Source organism: Cynocephalus volans, chromosome 11 (genome assembly GCF_027409185.1).
Source record: "Cynocephalus volans isolate mCynVol1 chromosome 11, mCynVol1.pri, whole genome shotgun sequence".
Taxonomy (NCBI): domain Eukaryota; kingdom Metazoa; phylum Chordata; class Mammalia; order Dermoptera; family Cynocephalidae; genus Cynocephalus; species Cynocephalus volans.
This window is the reverse complement of record NC_084470.1, coordinates 24,637,576-24,658,122: the sequence shown is the minus strand read 5'-3', so window position 1 is coordinate 24,658,122 and position 20,547 is coordinate 24,637,576. Positions and strand designations below refer to the sequence as shown.

The 20,547-nt window shown below is 37.5% G+C and overlaps 1 protein-coding gene across 3 annotated transcripts in view; it reads right to left on the bottom strand.

Annotated features, from left to right (window-relative positions):
• The window catches only part of RYK (receptor like tyrosine kinase), a 105,467-nt gene that overhangs the window by 61,728 nt on the left and 23,192 nt on the right, over window positions 1-20,547 (bottom strand). For all 3 annotated transcript variants that reach the window (XR_010024870.1, XM_063113875.1, XM_063113876.1), the window contains exons 2-3: window positions 12,411-12,532; window positions 1,479-1,578 (exon numbers count right to left, since the gene is read on the bottom strand). Coding sequence is in view for 2 of the 3 variants with exons in the window: in XM_063113875.1 (XP_062969945.1) it covers window positions 1,479-1,578; window positions 12,411-12,532 (222 nt within the window). In the remaining variant the exon portion in view is untranslated. The remainder of the gene's footprint in view (window positions 1-1,478; window positions 1,579-12,410; window positions 12,533-20,547) is intronic.

Genomic DNA, 20,547 nt, shown 5'->3' with positions numbered 1-20,547 from the left:
AAGTCCCACCACTCCAATACACTAAAGCTATAGAACCCTAAGGTAAACCCTACTGACCCTACCAGACACATCAGAGACAGTAACAGCAAAAATAATGTGATAAAAATGAAACTCACTACTAAAATATATTACTCTTAATGAAAAGATTAAATATAAATCTCTAAACAAATCTGATAAATTCTTAACTGTGAATTAAAAAACACAATGTCTTTCTAAATAGAAATTGGCTTTAGTCAATAATTGTAGCAGTAGGATAACAGACTTTAGTGCATATCATTTCTTTACCCAATCTTTCAATAGTTTAAAATTATTTTTCTACAAATTTAGAATATATCATTCTACCATCTGTATGAATGTAACAGATATGGGCATTTCTCAATTTCTTTACTGACCCATAAAAATTAACCAACCTTCCTGTGCTTTTTAAAGCTCAGATTAATGCATGTCACTCATAACAGTGAATAAGACTGCCGGAAAAAGTTCCACAATACACTGTGGCTTATACTTGAATTTTTTAAAATTTCCATTTTCTTAAAACCTCATATCTTCAAGAGCCTTTCTAAAAAGTTAGCTCAAAGTAGTTAAGTTAGAGTAAATAAGACAATTAATTCATTTACTCAGACATGTATTGAGTGCCTATCCTGTGCTAGATGCTATGCGAGGCACCAAGGGAATTAGCAGATAGTGTAATTAATTCAAAACCAGTTAAGAACAAGGTTCTATGGGGCAAGAAGAATAGAAGAAAGAGTTTACAATTGGAGGGAGAGAAGGAGGCAAGAAAAGGACAGTGCAGATTTTGAGTCTTACAGGATAAGTAGGATAAACAGGAGTTCACAAGCAGATAAGAAGAAAAGATGGTTCCAAAAACAGAGACCAGTACATGCGAAGGCTTGGATATCAGAACTGCATGTAGTCTGGAATTGCTGGAATGCTAGGGCAAGTGCAGCAACAAGGCTAGACAGACAGGTAGGAGCAGATGGTAAAGGATCCAGTACACAGGATGGGGAGTCTGGAATGTATTCAGCTGATGGGAGTGGGGGGCACTGATGGACTTGATGTCACATGGTCAGATGTCAGTGTGCAATGATCATCCAGGCCACAGTGAGGGATATGAGAATTAATGAGAGGAACAAGATCAGACACAGGGACTCATGTAGAGAGGCCAGTGCCGGCAATGCAGAAAAGGAAATATGAGGGTACTTCAAAAAGTTCATGGAAAAAGTCATACTGTCTTTCAATTCTACTTTTCCACAAACTTTCTGAAGTACCCACGTTAGGAAGAGCTGAGCATAGACAGCTCTAGAAGGATGAAAAAGGTGGAATGGTTTAAGAACACAGTGCAAATAATCAATATTTACATAAATTTCTTTTCAAAGTACTTATATATCTTATGCCTATCAAATAAGATACACTACACATTGGTAGGGGGAACATAGTTGAAAACAGTGTGTTAACTGTCTTTGAGGACTCTTACTCACCTGATAAAGTGCGTGGAACTTCCCCCTGAACAGAAATGTTGACTTGGGGCATGTCCATAGCCACAAAATTGTCTATTTGAAATCCCAGCTTATATTCAACCTTTAAAATGGAAAAAAATAAACAGACCGATCTATGATAAAGAAAGGACACTAACAGCTTGACTTCGTTAGTTTATTAACTAATCAATGCATGAGCCTTTCATACGTACAAATAATCTAGCTATAAAATAATACAAATTGTCAGAAACAGTCCCAAGAATTTTTAATTGGATAAAAATTCAACCCAGTAAACCACCTTCTATTTTATGGCAAGAACAGTACAACCACTATACCATAAGAACTGCCATCTAGGATTCAGAAATCCTGCTGAGGATTGACAGAGAAGCACTGGAGAACCAAGTAGGTGAGACACAGAACCAAGAACCAAGTAGGTGAGACACAAAAGTTACATACAATAACTAATCACCAATGCCTTCTCTAGTGATAAAAGCCAAGCTCTGAGAGCCTCCACGTGGCCAGTGCATGTAGGTCTGCTCTGTAGACCCACTTACCCAACAAGCAGATTCCAAAGCACAAATTTCTCATAGAATATCCAAATCACAATTCTCTAGTTCAGCTTCCACCATTAAGAAAATTCATGTTTGGATCCCCATCTAACCTGTGGATCTATTTCTCAAGTGATTCAGAATCCAGAAGAGAAGAGAGGTGACCAATAAGACGTTCTAGAACACCAATATTATCTATCAATACCTGGCCTAACCAATGTGGCTTAGTAGAAACAACCAGCATCAATAAATAAATACAGCCTTATTGCTACATAGAGCTCATGAGAAAAGCAGCTCAAACCGCAAAGAAAAAGCTGAAATTCAGAATGGATATCGCCTTCAAGATTTCCAATGAGGCCTTACATTTCACATCATTCTTTGCCCTCCATGGGGTCTTGATCAGTATGGTACCCCTCTACTACTCAGTGGTCACAAGGGCAGCTATGGTGGAGGGCTAGAATTGGCAGAGCCATGGGGCAGTGGGTTTGAAAAAGAGTAGGAGGAAAGAGGTTAAAAAAACCTTTCCTTAAGAAACTTAACTAGAAAGAATGGGAGAAAGGTGGGAGGAAGGGGGGAGTTCCAAAGCTTTTTTTTAATTGGAGACAGTCAAATATGTTTACACATTAATGGAAAAAGCCAATGAAAATGGTACATAATAAAGATAAAAGGAAAAAGGGAAAGATAATCATCCCAGACTATAAAGGAAAGGATGGCCTTTGGGCACTGACTAAGACAGAATGTGTTGTTACCCAGGGATGTAAAAGAGAGCTCAACCCAAGGAGCCTGATTTCCCTTTGGGTTGCTCCTTTCACACTCTATTTGAAAGTCCCTGAGCTAAACACTGTGGAGGTATGTGAATATTAAACTCTTCCTTTGTAGTTAAGACAGGTACATAAACAGCTGTTAAAGGCTGTATGTGGTAACAGCCATGTTCACTACAAAGGAAATGTTCTTGCTGCAGCACATCAATGACTTAGTGAGTACCTTGGCTAGGGAAGTATGCATTCCCACCTTACCACACCACAATACCATTACTACCACCAGGGGGTGATAAAGAGCTACAACCAAGCAAGTTTGGACAGGGAATGAGCCGGTTTTCCAGCAAAATAACATCAAGACAATGCATTGACTATACCCATGCTATCTCTGAACAGGACCATCCATGAAGGGCCCGTGCACAAAAGAAATCAGCACCGTCAGCAAGAACTGGACTTGCAACCCTGAGACTGTGTGACCCTTAGGTAAACTAGTAACTTTTCCAAGTTCCAGTTTTTGTAAAATAAAAATAATACAACATGTTATAAGGAGAAAATAGGATAATTAATGCAACACATCCAGATCCCCTCTGATAAATGCAGACCACAGTGGCATCAGAAGTTATTCCAGAGTTAGGCAGGCGTTGGTGGTATAGTGGTTAGCATAGCTGCCTTCCAGAGTAGCTACCCTACTGTCGCGCTGCACATAATCACCAGCCTACTGCTGACCTCAGGGATTCTGACACAAATCCTTCCATGCTCTATCAAGAACACTGCTGCAGCCCTCTGTTTTGTCCCCCATTTTGGGAAACCCACTATTCTGAGCAGCCTCCCACACTCTCAGCCTGTTCACAAATGTCTTCCCTACCGTCTCCCCCAACCTGGCTTTCCTCAGAAGGCACCTCTTCCACTGCCTATCATTCAGTTCTTACAACACCTGATCCTCAGGGCCTAGGCAGTAGGGAAAGCAGTCTTTAAGAATCATTAGGTCCTTTCCAGACATCCCTTCCTCATGCAAAATCCCCTCTACTCTGAAGCTCACAACTTCTACTCATAAGTAGTGCTATTTCTCATGCCATCAACAGCAATGACACACACCAGACTTTGCAAAGGCTTTGGTCCTTGGCTCACTTTTTCTTGCATCATCTTCCTGCTGGCTTCAATATTCAGTATTCAACATTCCTACATACTAAAAAAAAATGCTCCATAACTAAAACAAATGCAAAAATACTACTCTATCAAAAATCCTACCACTACCTCTGACCAACCCCCTCTGTTTCCTCCAAAACCAGTTCTTTGTCTCCACCATGCCAAGTCAGCCATTTATGACACACCATTTATGAGCCAGGGACTGTGCTCATAGCTGGGATGCAGTGGCTAATTAAGCTACTTCCCCTCTCTCTAGCCTAGCTGTCACCACCTGGTTTCACATCCCCCACAGCCTGTGTCCCAAAGAAGACATTACTGACACAGTCATATAGGTACCTTCAACTGGTTCACACCCTGAGAGGGCAGCCCCAGCATCCTGATGGCCCCTTACTCTGTTCTTGCTGCTCAGCACTGCTGGAGAAAACAGAATCCTGGAGAGAAGGTGCTCTAACACATCATGACCCCACAGTCTCAGGGTGGGCCCTTCGTTCTGCTCAGCAATCCCTTTCTCACCAAGCCCTCTTCTTCCCTAGTCTTCTCACTCCAAACCTCACAGAGCCTTGCTGCTTCACACCCAATGCCCTCCTCACTTCTTGGACAATATACTCATCCCCTTCAGCTAACACATAAGAACCCCTTTTCTGCCTTTCTTTTTGACACCAGGTAGATCTATTAAGAGCACCCTTCCTTTGCACTACAGTCCTAAGGAAAAGTCCATTCCCCTCTCCAAATTATAAATGCATCTCTCCTAGTACACTAGATTCTGGCCCATTTCATCACTGATGGGATCTCATTATCATCAGCCTGTCTCTCTTGCTGTCACCAATCTTCAGTCTCTCCTATATGTCCAATTACCAACTAGACATATCTACCTAATAATCCTACAGCCCTCAAATTTAATAGATTCAAAGCCAAACTTATGTTTCCCAAACTTGCTCTGTCTCCTTTATTCTAGGTCAGTTATTGCAAGCAAAGGATCAGCTGACCAGGGACCAGAACCCCTAAGAAAACAATACAGAGAGTATAACAAAGGGGTCAAGGGCTCTAACTGCAGTGCTGAGGGTGGGGGACAAGACTGCACCCAAGTATCTCAGTGTGGCAGGGAGAGAGAAAGGTCGGAGAGAGGGAAATGAGGTTGTGAGTGGGGCTGAGTAGAGCGAGGGGTCTGGAGAGAGGTGGAAAAGGGGCTGAGTCAGATGTCTGAGAAGGTCAGAGGATTGGTATGACCCTTTCTTTGGTCACACCAGCAGCTTGGAGGAATATGAAATGAGAAAGCATGGAAGGCTGCCCTTTGCCAGCTTCCTTTTAAAGGGACTGGCTAAACGTGGGAGGCACTCACAAGGCAGTTCTCTTTTCCCTCTCAAGTCTTCAGGATATAAATTTTAAAATTTCGGGTAGCCAGTTTGTTTGGTTGTTTAAAGTGTTGTGCTGATAACACCAAGTCCAGGATTTGATCCCTGTACTAGTCATACACACACACAAAAATAATAATTTTTTAAAATTTAAGTTGTGGTTTCTAGGATCAGAGAAGAAATTGCCAATTATAGAAGTCCAATTTTTTCCATTGTGGCATGTATTGATCTGTAAAACATCTCACTTGCCAATCATCCTTTGAAAAAACAGATCTGTTCAAAAGTTAACATTTATAATCTATTGGAACAAAGAAATGTGAACAGCAGTTGTTTATCAGAAAAAAGAATGAGCCAAAATACTACAGAAAAGAAACTAGAGAAAATATAAATATTTGAATAATCTAAAAAATAAACATTTTTGGTAATCTTCCTTACTTGGAAACAAAGGGCAACTGCCATAAGGCAGCTGATGAGTAAAACCATTTCCTTCTGGAACAAAGACAATACAGATTTAAAGTGAATACACTTGCCTACAGCCAAATAGACTTTTAATTTCTCTGAAATTACCAAAAGTACTGCCTTTCTCACAGAAACCTCACTCAGCAGGGGACACAACAGGCTCGTCCCCAAGGGCTGCTGTTGGAACTCTGGATAAGTTCCCTGCAGACCCTCCTGACGATGATGAAGAATTCCTGAAACAAGAAAAGAGCTATGGGGTGAGGATGAATGTGGGGAGTATTCTGCTACATTTCGGTATACTTTTGCCTTTCAGCTATCTAAAATATCTACTGACACTTAACAGATGCAGTTGCCTGTTTTATTCCTAGAAATCAGTGTTCTGGAATATAGAAGACATTAATTATCTGTTAAAACCACCCAGTGGTCTGCTTTTTTTTCTTTAAATGTGGCCTTGTGAGAGGCAATACTAGAGTTCTTTCTCATCTCAAACTGCAATTAACACAATTGTCTCTTTCAACCACTCTAACGCATGTGTGAGGTACATGATAAGAATAAGACACAGCTCCAGCCTCTGAGGGGACCACAGTCTGTCCGACAAGACAAAACAGAGTCATGTAAACACTGGAGATCAACTCTACTGGCAGAAGTTTTGATGTCTGAAAACTAATGATAAAATAACTCCAATGTTGAATTGACATACCAAGGAGGCCTGGAGATTTTTAGAAGCAAATAATGGCAAGAACCAAGAGTTTCTTATAAAGTGGGCTTGGGAGCCATGGCCTTACTTCTGAAAGTTCATGATTGCATCCAGAGCCAACTTGATCAGGTGAAGAACCCTTCGCCATGTCTCCACTGTCTCTTTTCAGGTCATCTCTACCTCCAATTCCTCTGCCCCTACTACTACCTTAAGCAAGTCCCTTCCCAAATCTGAGTCTTAGCTTCCTCTCATAGTAATTGATCAATAAACCAAAGTACAACCATATAATAATACATGATACTGCAATTTGAAGGGGGGAAAATGCAACTCTATATGAAGCTGCAGAGAATCTTTACCAGGATACAAGGGTACTTCAAAAAGTTCACAGAAAAAAATGGAATTAAAAAGAATGCGAATCTTTCCATTAACTTTTTGAAAACTCTTCGTACATTGTTCTGTGCTCTGCAAACTGCGGAAAAGTATGCAGCATACTACTTGTTTTAAAAATATATAGATATATAAGCAGCCGTGTGTGTGTGTGTGTGTGTGTGTGTGTGTGTGTGTGTGTGTGTGTGTGTGAGAGAGAGAGAGAGAGAGAGAGAGAGATGCTTATCTATGCACATACTATCTCTAGAGAAAAGACAAGAATCAGGCAATAGTAGTTGACTCAGGGAAAGGAACTGAGCCGCTGGATTGCTCAGGGATGGCACTAGGAAAGTGTAAGGGACTTATTTTTCATGGGATACTCTTTACAACTTTTGAATCTGTACGTCCATACAATGCCTACTCAAAACATTAATTTTTAAAACAAACTTCACTTAATCAACTTTGCTAAAATCATCAGCTTATGACCTAGAACTGGAATTAGGAGATGTAATGGTGGCTGAAGCCTGAAACTAGATTAACATACACATATTCTTTCATTTTTTATTATAAAACGTTTCAAGATAAAAGAGGATTACTTTCTTTTATTTTTTAATTAATTTATTTTTACGATAATAAGATGGTTACTTTCTTCTAACTTTTTATACCTGTTGCAAATGAACTAGTGAAATAAGTTTAACTATATATTCAATCTATGAATTCCATTCATTTTCCCAAAATTACAACCCCACTCTATTCAGAGTAAACTACCTGAAATAGCCTGTCTGTGAAACTACTGTCGGGTGTACCCAGCGTGTTCTCATACTTCCAGAAACAGGAAAGTCACCATTCCTAAATGAGCATATTCCAATTTTGAAAAGCTCCAACTGCTCAAAAGTTCTCCATTTGGCAAGCTGTGCCCTGTGGCTTCTACCTGCACTTCTCTTCTGTAGTCAGTACCAGGTGCTATACCAGACACAGGGAATACCCTTTGAGGTACTCAGGATCTCGGAGGGAGAAAGAAAAGAAAATCAACTATTACAATATTCTTAGAGTATGAATAGGGCTATGAGAGAGGAGAAGGACACTGTGGATACAAGAGGGCTTCTAACACAGCTGGAGGAGAGGTGACACCTGGTCACAGTTTTATGAGATAAACAGGAGTTAATCTAATAGAGAATAAGAAAAGGATATTTCTAGCAGAGCAAACAGAAGCAATGTGACAGATCACAGGGCATTCAAGAAAATAAAAAATAGACAACGTGCCACTAAATGACTGGCTAATGATGAGGCAGAAAAGAAAGGCAGGGACCAGATCATAAAGGCCTCCTAAGAAATCAGAACTCTATTCTGGTGGCAATAGAGAACCCTAGGGTGGCTTTGTGGAGGATGCAACAAGAGGTCAGTCCAGATACAAGACCAGTTAGAAGGCTATTTCCATATCTAGGAAGAAACAATGAAGGCACAGATAAAGGACAAGACGCTGGGTCCCAAGAGAGGTAGGAAATGAAGTTAGATGTAATTATGACAGAGAACCAACTGGACTTAGAAGGTATAGAAGAAGACTAAGATCCCTTCTAGGCTTCTGACCTGAACATGTAAATAGATGGTGATGCCTTCCAATGAGTCAGGGAACTTCTTCCTTATCAGGAATATCACACTAGCAGTAGCAGCCCAAATGTGCACTAAAGATGGTATTGATATCTGCCAAAGAAGCAGTTTAGAAATTGTGCTCTACAACATGGAAGTACAATTAGAGCTGTACCAAGGCTCCTCCTGATACCAAATGCACCATGCCAATAGCGCTTTCCCTTCCAACATGCATATTCTCCTGAGCCCTTCTATCTATTCTCTTCCACTTTAACTGCCTCCCGTGACAGGCTCCTAAGACTCAGGCACCCACTACCAGCAGTGTCAAAGTCCTGAAACTCACCCCAAATAAAAACACTGCATATGTATATTTTTTAAAAGGAATGAGCAAGACAAGGTTCTATTCTGTTCAATTCTAACTGCCACCTCCCACGATGCCTTTTTATTCACAAATCACAACCCATACACTTACCCATAAGACATTCTCATGATGTATCAGCATTCTTTTTTCTTAAGTGAACCCAGAAATATTCACACTCTGCTCAAGGTTAGTAGAGGTGCCTACAATAGAATTGTCTACTAAATCTTACACTAATTAAAAAATACGTATTATTTGTTTTTATATTCATCAATATCAAAGGTAGAAATAGTAACAAACAACTATCTATCAATTTTTTGAAGAATATAAGAAGCTTCTCTGCCTGAAACAGGTTCACAGAAACACTGACTCTCAGAGTTGCACAGGAACTTAAAATTCAAGACCAGCCACTCCACAAATGTTTAAATTCCTTCTTTAAAAAAAAAAGCCCACTGAATGGTTATCTAGTACAGGTCCTACCTCTCCCAGTGTGAGGGAACACACCACCCTCCATCACAGCGCTGGCTACAAGTGAAACCTTGTCTAAACACTGAAACAAATACCAGTGGTTGAAAGGGTGATAAGAGAACAGTTTTTTTTTTTAAAATTTTTAACATAGCTTCAAATTATCTCCCCACAAATTACTGATTAATTATAAACGGAAAAACTTTACAGTGGAGAAATCTAGTGAACTAAGTCAGAGTTAATGTCACCAATAATGGGACAAACTGACATCACGTGTACTATGAAAAACAGCACTTCCGTGGTATTACCACCAAAGAGACATTCCTGAATCTAACCATGAGGAAACCTCAGACAACTCAAACAGAGGGGCATTCTACAAAATAACTGGCCTATATGTTTCAAAAAGTGTCAAGGCCAAAAAACACAAAGAAAGGCTGTGGAACTGTTCCAGATTAATAGAGAACTAAAAAGACACCAACAATGAAAAACTAGCTGTAAACAACATTATTGGTATAACTGATGAAGTGTGAATACTGTGGATTAGATAACAGTATTATAATAATGTTAAATTTCCTGTTTTGATAACTGTACTTTAGTTGTGTGAAGAATGCCTTTGTTCTTAGAAAATACAAACTGATGCATTAGGGATAAAGGGACACGATGCTTGCAACTCACTTTCAAACAGTTCAAGGGAAAAAATGTGTGTGTGTGTGTGTGTGTGTGTGTGTGTGTGTGTGTGTGTGTGTGTGTGTGTGTGTGAGAGAGAGAGAGAGAGAGAGAGAGAGAGAGAATAAACAACCTTATTCACTCTGTAAAAAATGTTGGCTCACTGGTACCATCTTGGGAGAGGAGAAGGAGAAATAATTTGGCAATATCTATCAAAATTTTAAGCATGCACACTCTTTGACGCAGCCATTTCATTCTTAGTGATAACTTACTATTCAGAAATACTGCCCTAAGTGCATAAATTTCTGAACGAAGATGTTCTTAATTTATTTATATACAGTACATACACACATCTATACCTATATACAAACATGCATACACAAATACACACATTCATACACACATAAATGGATACACATTCACACATATTTTTTGTGTTTCTGTATACATCAGTAGCAAAGGTAGAAACAAATTTACAAAATAAAGAATAAAAAGATAGTAAATGTAGAAATATCAACAAAAGATAAACTACCAATTGTTTTCACCATCCCTTTCCATGGATTTTGCCTGCCAAATGAAGTGAAGGAAACTGTAAGTAACAGTGAAGGGAAGCCTCGTTTGAGATAGTAAAACACTATTAAAAATCCATGTATCCATCAATGAAGGACTTAAATAACAACACATCATACATTCAAACAATATATTATGAAGCCATTACAGAGAATGAGTGAATTAGAGAGATGGAAAGATGCCAAGATATATTGTTTGGTGTAGGGAAAGAACTGTACAATACATATATCATAAAATCCCTTTTTTGCTTAAAAAAGAAAATAAAGGGGGCCTTAAAGAAGTTATACCAATTACAATGATTACTTATGGGTGTACAAAATCTTACAGTTCTTAAAACATTTCTGTATCATTTGATTTTTCTCAATAAACATTATTGTTTTCCAAGTAGAAAAACTTAAGATAAAAAAACTATATCAAAATGTCAAATTTAAACAACTCACAAGTATCAGAACAGACACCACTTTATAATACTTAAAAACCCTCTACAATCGGTATTCTTACTTATTTTTAGTAGCAAGACTATTTTTATTTTCCAATAAAGTCCTACTCAGACCCCTCCTCCTGAAACAGGCAAGGAGCACACCAGAAACACCACTTCCATGTGGGCGGCCCACCACAGCCACCACAATAGCCATGGCTGCCGCACAAGTGGCTAGATGCCACGACCACCACGTAGATGGCCCACCAGCCCCTCAAGTGCACTGACACAACGAGAGTCACCAGCAGACCAAAGAAAAGAAGAGGAGGTCTCTCTCCACAAAGCCCATTCCAGAGTGACAGAAGAAGCATCTACTCTACGATAATAGTGGGGGACTTGACCATACCTTTCAGCATTGGACAGATCATCTAGGCAACAAATCAACAGAGTAACCATTACTCTTTCAGAAGGAGAGAAGACATCTAGGGTTATCAGTGGTGGGAGGGGGGAGGGAGAGAGGACTGGGGAGAGATTGGATAAGAGACATAAAGAATAAGTATGATTTGTAATAATATATATGCTAATAATATTGATTTGATCAACATACATCAACGTTGAACCCCAAAAATATGTATAATCAATTATGATTCAATTTAAAAAAAAGAAAAAAAAGGAAATAAACATTTTAAATAAATAAATAAAATAAAAGTTGATAAAAGAAACTGAAGTAGGTTGTTGGGGCAGGTGGTGGATGATTGGGCTCCACGCTCAGTCTCCCACTCTTTGACATAGGAGAAAACTGACCATGTTCGAGGAACCCAGGCAGTCAGAGAAAACGTAAAGAATTCAGCAAATAGTAAACCAGGCAAGAAGTTTTGAAGTATTGGAGTCTCAGTCCCTCACAGCTGATGGAGCCTCACCACTATACACACGAGTGGCTGCATCTGCTGTGCCTCTCTTTCACCATTTCTCCATAAATGGAAGAACTATACCTTTTTTATCAAACATGTCTAAAAGAACTATCTAACCATTCCCCCAAACCCCCACCCATATGGTTTCACCATAACAGCACAGTCATTATCAGGTCCAACTGTTCTTTTTTTTTGACCAGTAAGGAGATCGTAACCCTTGGCACAGTGTGGTCTGCACCACACTCAGCCAGTGAGCACAGCGGCCATCCCTATATAGGACCCGAACCCGCAGCCTTGGCACTTCCAGTGCCACACTCTCCCAAGTGAGCCACGGGGCTGGCCCAAACTGTTCTCTTTTCAAGTTAGATCTGCATCCCTGATTGAAAAGCCTGAAAGGATGTAAGTGTTCTGTCATGTGCTAATCACCTAAATAATGGCCTCCTTCATTTCATTTGAGAAATTTTAGAGTAAGAGGCTCAAAATTTAAAATATAAATCTGGAAAGACCCAGCACTGTTATAGCATACCACCCACCAACCCTTTTGTACAGATGACAGCCCACTCCTTAAATACAGCCCTTGCCTCTGGGGCCTGGGTAACCCTGTTATGACAACTATGGTTAACCATCTTCTTACCTTGGACTTCGCATGCCAAGTGAAGTGCAGGAAGTTTGTCTCAGTGGGTACTAACAGGTTAAAGGATAGAGCATAATGACTAATGAGGTCATTTCTCACATAATAAAGTTCTGCATCAAGACCTAGAAAAAAATAGGGAAAAAATAATTAAACACCTAAAATACCCTCAAAATCATACCCATTAGTATTTCAAATTCTAATAACAGTAAAAATAAGATGGATTACAAATGTATATTACAACCGGCTCTCAAATGTACTGCCTTATGAAGCAGGAAGGACACTGGGTTTCATCACCGCCAACAAAGATATAGAAACTGGGACTGAGAACAATTAAATAGCTCTCCCACTAACAACAGGTGAGCTGGAACCAGAACTCTGGTAACCACTCTGTCTTCTGAGGACTGATGTGATGCTCTTCTTTCTGGATATAATACTTCACAGAGTAGCGCCTACAAAGAAACGCCCCTTCTCCCCCAAAATTGATGTGGATTTAGGAAGAAAGATTCAAAATGGAAGGGAGAAAAGCACCTGGGTTAAAACATAAGCATGAGCCACGGCCTCAAGCCCGCAGGCAGATATGACCTCTGCTTCCTCTATCAGCACAATGACCTCGGAACTCTGACAGCACTTAACACAGAACACTTAGACCAGGTGCCTCACAGGCACATGTCCTTTTTCCTACCTAGACTACAAGGTGGAGAACATCACATTTCTCATCATATCCTCAGGACATAGTTCTCTACACAAAGTAGACACTCAGTAAATACTTGTTAAACAACAGGTTAGTACTGTGTACAAAACAGAAATAACTGAAAAGCCTGAGAAGGCTGGAGAAACGACTCCCAAATTTCACTCATTCCCATACCACCACAACCAGAGCCACATCCAACCTCCAATATATATCACATTCTCCAATTCTGTCATACCCCTTTATGCTACTATATTTAATATCTTTCTTCAAAATTGATTCAATTTTTTAAAACAAAAATTTTAAAGATAAAAATTAATCACTACCTTGAGTGGAAAATCAAGTTAATGTGAAAAAAATACAAGGTAACCAAAAAACAATTAAAAGGAAAACAAAACAATAGTACTTCATTCTAGCTAAATAGTTGTGCCTATCAAGGCAGTGAACTTGAGCCCAGCTAACTGTTTACAAAAAGGGAGGAGGGGGATATTTGAGTGTTTGAGAGAGGTAAGGATTCACACAGAGGCTTTCTCCATGAAAATCCAAAGAATTGAAAGAATGAAAGCAGGCAGTGACTTTCTCTTGAACTGATTTACTGTTATTTAAAGTTCTGTCCAGGTGTTCATCTAATAATGCATGACATATATATTCCACATGTTGGAGGAGAAAGGTATAAGGGAGACCAACTGAAATGAAAATCTCACATTTACTGAGCCTGCACTATGGCTCTGAAACATCATGGTATGCAGAGAGGTCAAGATGGGGATCTCATACTTCCTATGAATATATAGATACAGAAACAAGTAACTCTGCTACAGGCATTTCTCCAGTAAAATTAGTTTTCTCATTTGTGAACTGTATCTAATACTATCAATTCAGAAAGAAGATTTGAAGCCTACATGGGGAAAAGTGCTGCACTGACCGGATAGCACTGCTTTATTTATCCTATAGAGGATACCAAATGTAATGAAAGAAAGTTAGAGGCCTTCTGCAAAAAGCTCTCCCTGCTGGCAGGACAGGAAGTACTAGCAAACATCTGAAGAGGGAGGACTGGTGGTGTTGGCAAAAGGAGGGAAGGAGGTGAAAGGGGAGAAGGAGGTGGGAGAATGTAGGAGGCAACTAGTAAGCTGGGTACAAAGAAAACATCAGTAATAATAATTATAAACAGTTTAATTTGCATACTTAAAAAAAACAAGTCTGAGTCTTACCCTAGTTTAGATAGACACTGTTTACAAGAGACACGCCTATAACAAAATTTAGAAATATAAGTTGGCCCTTGAACAACACTGGGGTTAGGGGTGCAGACACCCCCAAACAGACAAAAATCCACATATAATTTTTGACTATCCAAAAACTTAACTACTTAACTACTAATAGCCTACAGTTAGGTAGGCTACTTACCTGTCTGGTTACACATGAGGATACTTCAAAAAGTTTGTGGAAAAACAGAATTAAAAGAGAATACAAATCTTTCGATGAACTTTGTACCCTTGTATGTTATGCATTTATGACATACCCAACCACAAATTTTCCAATATACTTACTGAAAAAAATTCACATAGAAGTGGACCCATGCAGTTCAAATCTGTCTTGTTCAAGAGTCAACTGTATATGCCAGGTAAATAAAAAGAAAAGCAAGTAAAGTAGATGAGGCAGTACTGACATGAGACAAACTAGAAGTCAGGTAAAAAGATTTCAGACTAATAAATTCTTTAATTAATATGAAATGTATTAATAAGGTTTTATATTGCTGTGGATTGGACGTCCCCCCAAATTCATTGAGACTTGGTCCCCACTGTGACAGTGTTAAGAGGGTGGGAAGTCCTATTGCGGTAGATGAAAGATAGACTTGAAGAGGTGATTAGATTGTGAGGACCATGCCCTAGTAAATGCATTAATCCATTGATGGTTTAATGGTGATCATGGGCACGGTTTTGAGGGCTTTAAAAGGACAGCCAGTGAGGAGGTTAGCTCTCTCTGCTCCACCATTCTCACCATGTGACACCCTGTATTGCTTAGAGTCACCTCACCAGATGTGTCTCTGGACTTTGGACTTCCCAGTCTCCGAAATTGTAAGCTATAAATACTGTTTCTTTATAAATTACCCAGTTTCAGGTATTTCTAAGCAACAGAAAAGGACTAAAATGCATATTGATAAAAACCACAAAACACAGTAGTACAACTGACAAAAGAGCTTCAAATACAGAAATCAACAAACCAACAGAAAAAACTAGCAAGAAGAAACAGACAAATCCACAATTACAGCTGGAAATTAACATCCTCTCAGAAATCAAAAGATAAAAATTTAGCGTGGACATATATGATTTGAACAATATAATTACAGGACATGAAGCAGTGAGAGTGGATTAATCATGAATTAAACCATACACATTAAATAAACAGATTCTAACCAGAAATCATAAAGACTATCTTTCTTTTCAAATATCATTATAAAGAAATTAAATATAAGGATAAAGCCAAAAGTTGGTTATTTGAAAAGATTAATAAAACAATTAAACCCTTTGTAAGACTGATCAAGAAAAAAAGAGAAAACACCAAATACATATTACCAATATCAGGAATGAGGAGGGAACATTACTGTAAATCTTACAAATGTTAAAAAAATAAAAAGAATATTATGAACAACTTCATGACAATAAATTCAATAACCTAGATGAAATAGAGAAGAATCCTTGAAAAACAATTTACTAAAACTGACAATAAGAAGAAATAAAAATTCCAAACAATTAAAAACCTACATCCCCCAAAAGCTCCAGGTCTAAATGGCTTTATTAGTGAATTCTTTCAAATATTTAAGGAAGATGTAACATTAATCTTACATAAACTCTGTCAGAAGACAGTCAAAGAGAACACTTTCTAACTTATCTTATTATGGAGCCAGCATCATACTGATACTAAAACCTAACTAAAACATGATGAGAAAAGAAAATTATAGACCAACATCCTTCATGAATATAGACTTAATTATAACATTCTCCACAAAACATCAGCAAATTGAATACAGCAATATATGAAAGGGATAATACATCATGATCAAGTATATATGAAAGGTTAACCTTTAAAATATCAACATAATTCACCTCATTAACAGGATGAAAGACAAAAACCCAAAGCTGGCCAGTTAGCTCAGTTGGTTAGAGCATGGTGGTGATAACACCAAGGTTCAGGGTTTGATCCCTGCATTGGTCAGTCATCAAAAAACAGACAAAAATCCAGATCATCCCAACAGATACAGAAAAATCACTTGAAAAAATTCAAAGCCCATATCAATGATGAAAATTGTCAGCAAACTAGGAATAGACAGAAATTTTCTCAGTCTGGTAAAGAGCATTTACAAAAACCCTACATCTGACATCATACCCAATGGTAAATTATTTATTAAATCCTTATTCCTAAGATCAGAAACAAGGCAAAGATGTCCACTTCCACCACTTCTATTCAACCTTGTACTGGAGGTCCTAGCCAACGTACTACGATGACAAGACATAAAAAGCATAGGGATGAAGTAAAACTGTCATTATTCACAGAGGACGTGATTACATGTGTAGGAAACACTATGGCATCTACCAAAGCCAATTAGTGAATTTAGCAAGGTCTGAGAATACAAGACCAATATTTAAAAATCAATTGTATTTCTATATTAGCAACTGGAAAATAAAATTTAAAAATCAATACCAAAACATTAAAAAACACCAGGGACCTAGGAATAAATCTAACTGAAGCTATGCTAGACCTCTATGCTGAAAACTGCAAAACATGGGGAAGAAAAATTATAGAAGACCTAAATAGGTGGAGAGATATACCACTCTCTTGGATAAGCCTCAATACTGTTTAGATGTCAAGTCTCTCAAATCTATCTGTAGATTCAATGTAATCCTAATCAAAATCCCAACAGACTTTTTGAAGAAATAAACAAATTGATTCTAAAATGAAATGTAAATGCCAAAACAATCTTGAAAATGAAAAAACAATGTTGAGGATTCACATTACCTGATTTAGCAATACATTGAAGACTTATAGCAATCAAGACAGTGTGGTATGGGTTTAAGGATAAACATACTCATACAATAGAACAGAATGCAAAAACAAACCCGCAACTAACTATTCAGCCAATGAAATTACAACAAAAGCACCAAGGCAATTCAATTAAAGTGGTTTCCATAAATGATGCTAAAGCAACTGGATGGACAAATGTATGGAAAAAAAATAAATCTTAACCCTTATCTTATACATCACACAAAACCTGATTTAGACAGAAACCTAAATGTAAAAGCTAAAACTATTAAAGTTTGTAAAAGAAAACGTAGGTAGGTACAGAAAATCTTCACAATCTGGAGTAAGCAAAGATTTCCTGGACAGGTCACACAAAACATAAAAGAAAAGAGAAAAATTTGATAAATTGGTCTTCACCAAAATTAAAAACTTCTGCCCCTCAAAAGATATTGTTAAGAAAATGAAATTGAAATCACAAATTGGGATAAAATATTCACAAAATATATATAAGGGTACTTCAAAAATTTCAAAGAAAAATAGAATTAAAAGATAATATAGGGCCGAGCCCGTGGCGCACTTGGTAGAGTGCTGCGCTGGCAGCGCGGCGACGCTCCCGCCGCGGGTTCGGATCCTATATAGGACTGACCGGTGCACTCACTGGCTGAGTGCCGGTCACGAAAAAACGACAAAAAAAAAAAAAAAAAAAAAAAAAAAAGATAATATAGATCTTTCCACGAGCTTTTTGAAGTACTCTCATATCTAAAACAGGACCTGTTTTGAGGGGTAATGGGGAGATGTTGGTTTTTTTTTTTTTAAAGGACTTGTTTCTAGACTATATAAAGAACTCCTACAAAACAAAAATAAGAAGATAAGCAATTAAATAAAATGGACAAAAGATGTGAGCAAATATTTTATAATAAAAGATATTTAAGTGGTCAATAAACATATGAAAGGGTGCTAAACACCATCAGTCATCAGGGAAATGCAAATTAAAATCACAACGAGAACGATCAGCACCCAAGAGAATAACCCCAATTACTTTCTTACCAGTACCCTCAACTTTCTCCCACCAGTCTATGTCAGACATACATACACACCCCAGTAAGAAAACATCCAGTCTCAAACCAACTCCCCTACTTTCTGTCTTCTCTGGTGCTATAACTGAACGCTGCATAATCCTGAATGAAGCCATTCCCACAAATGAGTCACAACAAAATGACGCTTCTATCCTCAACAGATAAACTAACATGTATAAGCTGCTGACAGTTTGGAGCCCTGTGATCCAAATCTCTATGAACACCTAATGGTCACCAAAATAAACTGTAAATTTGAAATTCACTACTCTAGACTGAGGTATTAAAATTACGATTGTTAAGCAGAGTTGCTGTTTTCTGACTACAGGTTTTGAAAACATATGTTTTGAAACAGACGTTCCTTATTACCTAAGGAAGTTATTCCCAGTTTGAAAGGGTTTGATTTTCTTCAAAGAAACCATTAAAATTATATTCAAATTTTCACCTATCAAATTAGCAAGCACAGTCCGTTCTGTCGTAAGACATGTTCTTGTAACACCAATTATCTTATTAAGTGGTTAGTAAATAAAATAACAATGCCTATATAACACAGAAGTTGTGTCCTTAGCCTTATTTTTCCCATAAATCTTGTTATTTTTAGTGAAAAGGCAATCTTGAAGGTTTTTTTTAGGAATGCTTGTGGTGCTGTAACAGAAACACTACTATTCTTAAATATAATACTGAATGTCAGGCAGGGTATGGCAAACAATTTGTGGCTATATATAAAGTCTTATAATTATTTATATTCTTTGACCCAGTAATTCCATTACTAAAACTCCATCCTAAGAAAACCAAAGATAGACACAAACTTTTATATACAAAGATATTAATCAAAATAATAATTAAAATTGAGGAAAGAAATAATAAAAATTACCAGCAATAGAGCGATGACTAATAAACTATAATACATCCATTAGAGAGAACAATAGTTTCAACAGTTTCTCTTTCTTTGGAGAAGGTGAGAGGCAGTACCTCTTGCCATTATACTCTTTCAACCAAATCACTCCCTGTTCATCTAGGTGACATGTTGGGTTTCCCCTCTGAATACAGGTTTTAATGACCCAAAAGAGTGACTAAAAAAATTTTTTTAAAGACTACGGAGTCTTTAACAGGACTATTACAAATTAATTTTAATGAACTGAGTTTTGCTTATTATGCAACATTAAATGAAAATAGGCAATAAACAAACTACATACAGCAAATTTTCAACAATCTCTGTCACCTAGGATAGTTCATGCAATAAATGTCCAGTGAATTAAAAGTTAAGTATATGCATATTGTGTATGTGTTCCATTTATTAAAAAGGAAAGAAAGTACAGTAACAAAATATGTTAACAGTGGCTGATAATAAATGGTGGATTATGGGTTATTTTTACTGTATGCTTTTTTTCTTTTTCTTCTCAAATTTTCTATGAAAGTTAACTGGAAAAAACAATAAAAGCTAGTTTTCAAAAATGCATTCAAAGAAATATGCATACAGCTATGGTAATTCACTAAAACAAAAATCCAATTACTATCTAAAATAATCCATGAAGGCCGATAAGAGCTACAGAAAAAGCCCCCCAAACAACAAAATTCAATAAAAAAATCATATTTGTAAAGACATTATTGGTATATCAAGGTTAATACTATGATTATTGACTAAAACACCTTCCTCCAACTTTTCCTTAAAATACACAGATATAACAAAAGGCAAAATTTGGCAAAGCACTCTGAACTGAAAAAAGAGACCAAAAAGAGAAGGCCAAAACTTGGAAAGAATTTTCACATGCAATATTGACAATGGGGATGAAATAAGAAAATTCTGGAATTACCCATGCTCACTATCTGAATGAGCATAATATGGAAAATCCTAAGGATGACAGGGAATGGAACAAAGCTATAGTTTTCAAGGGAATAGGAAGCAGATAAGAATTTGTCTGGAAATAGAATTCCTTATCATATGCAAAGAAAACATTCTCTGAAGGCCTCAGAAAACATACCAATTACATATTCTTCCCCCAAAAAAGTTACTTCAAAACATACTGAGAGATGAATAAAACTTTGTTTTTAACAGGGAATAGGGAATCATTTTATACTGAGAAGAGGTATACTTCATGAAGAAGGTATAATAATGAAAAATCTAATTCAAAATGTAAAGAATTTAAAAAAAAAAAAACCAAAATAGTAGAAATACAAAGAGAACCCAAAGCAAGTACAATCAGAGTACAAAACTATCAGTCTATAATTGATATTAGCATGTAGAGGATATAATTTTTATATATATATATGGCCATAATTAACATACACACCAAGATGATACTGCATAGGAAATTCAATTTCTTTCAAGTCATCCATAAAATATTTACAGAAAGTAATCCGC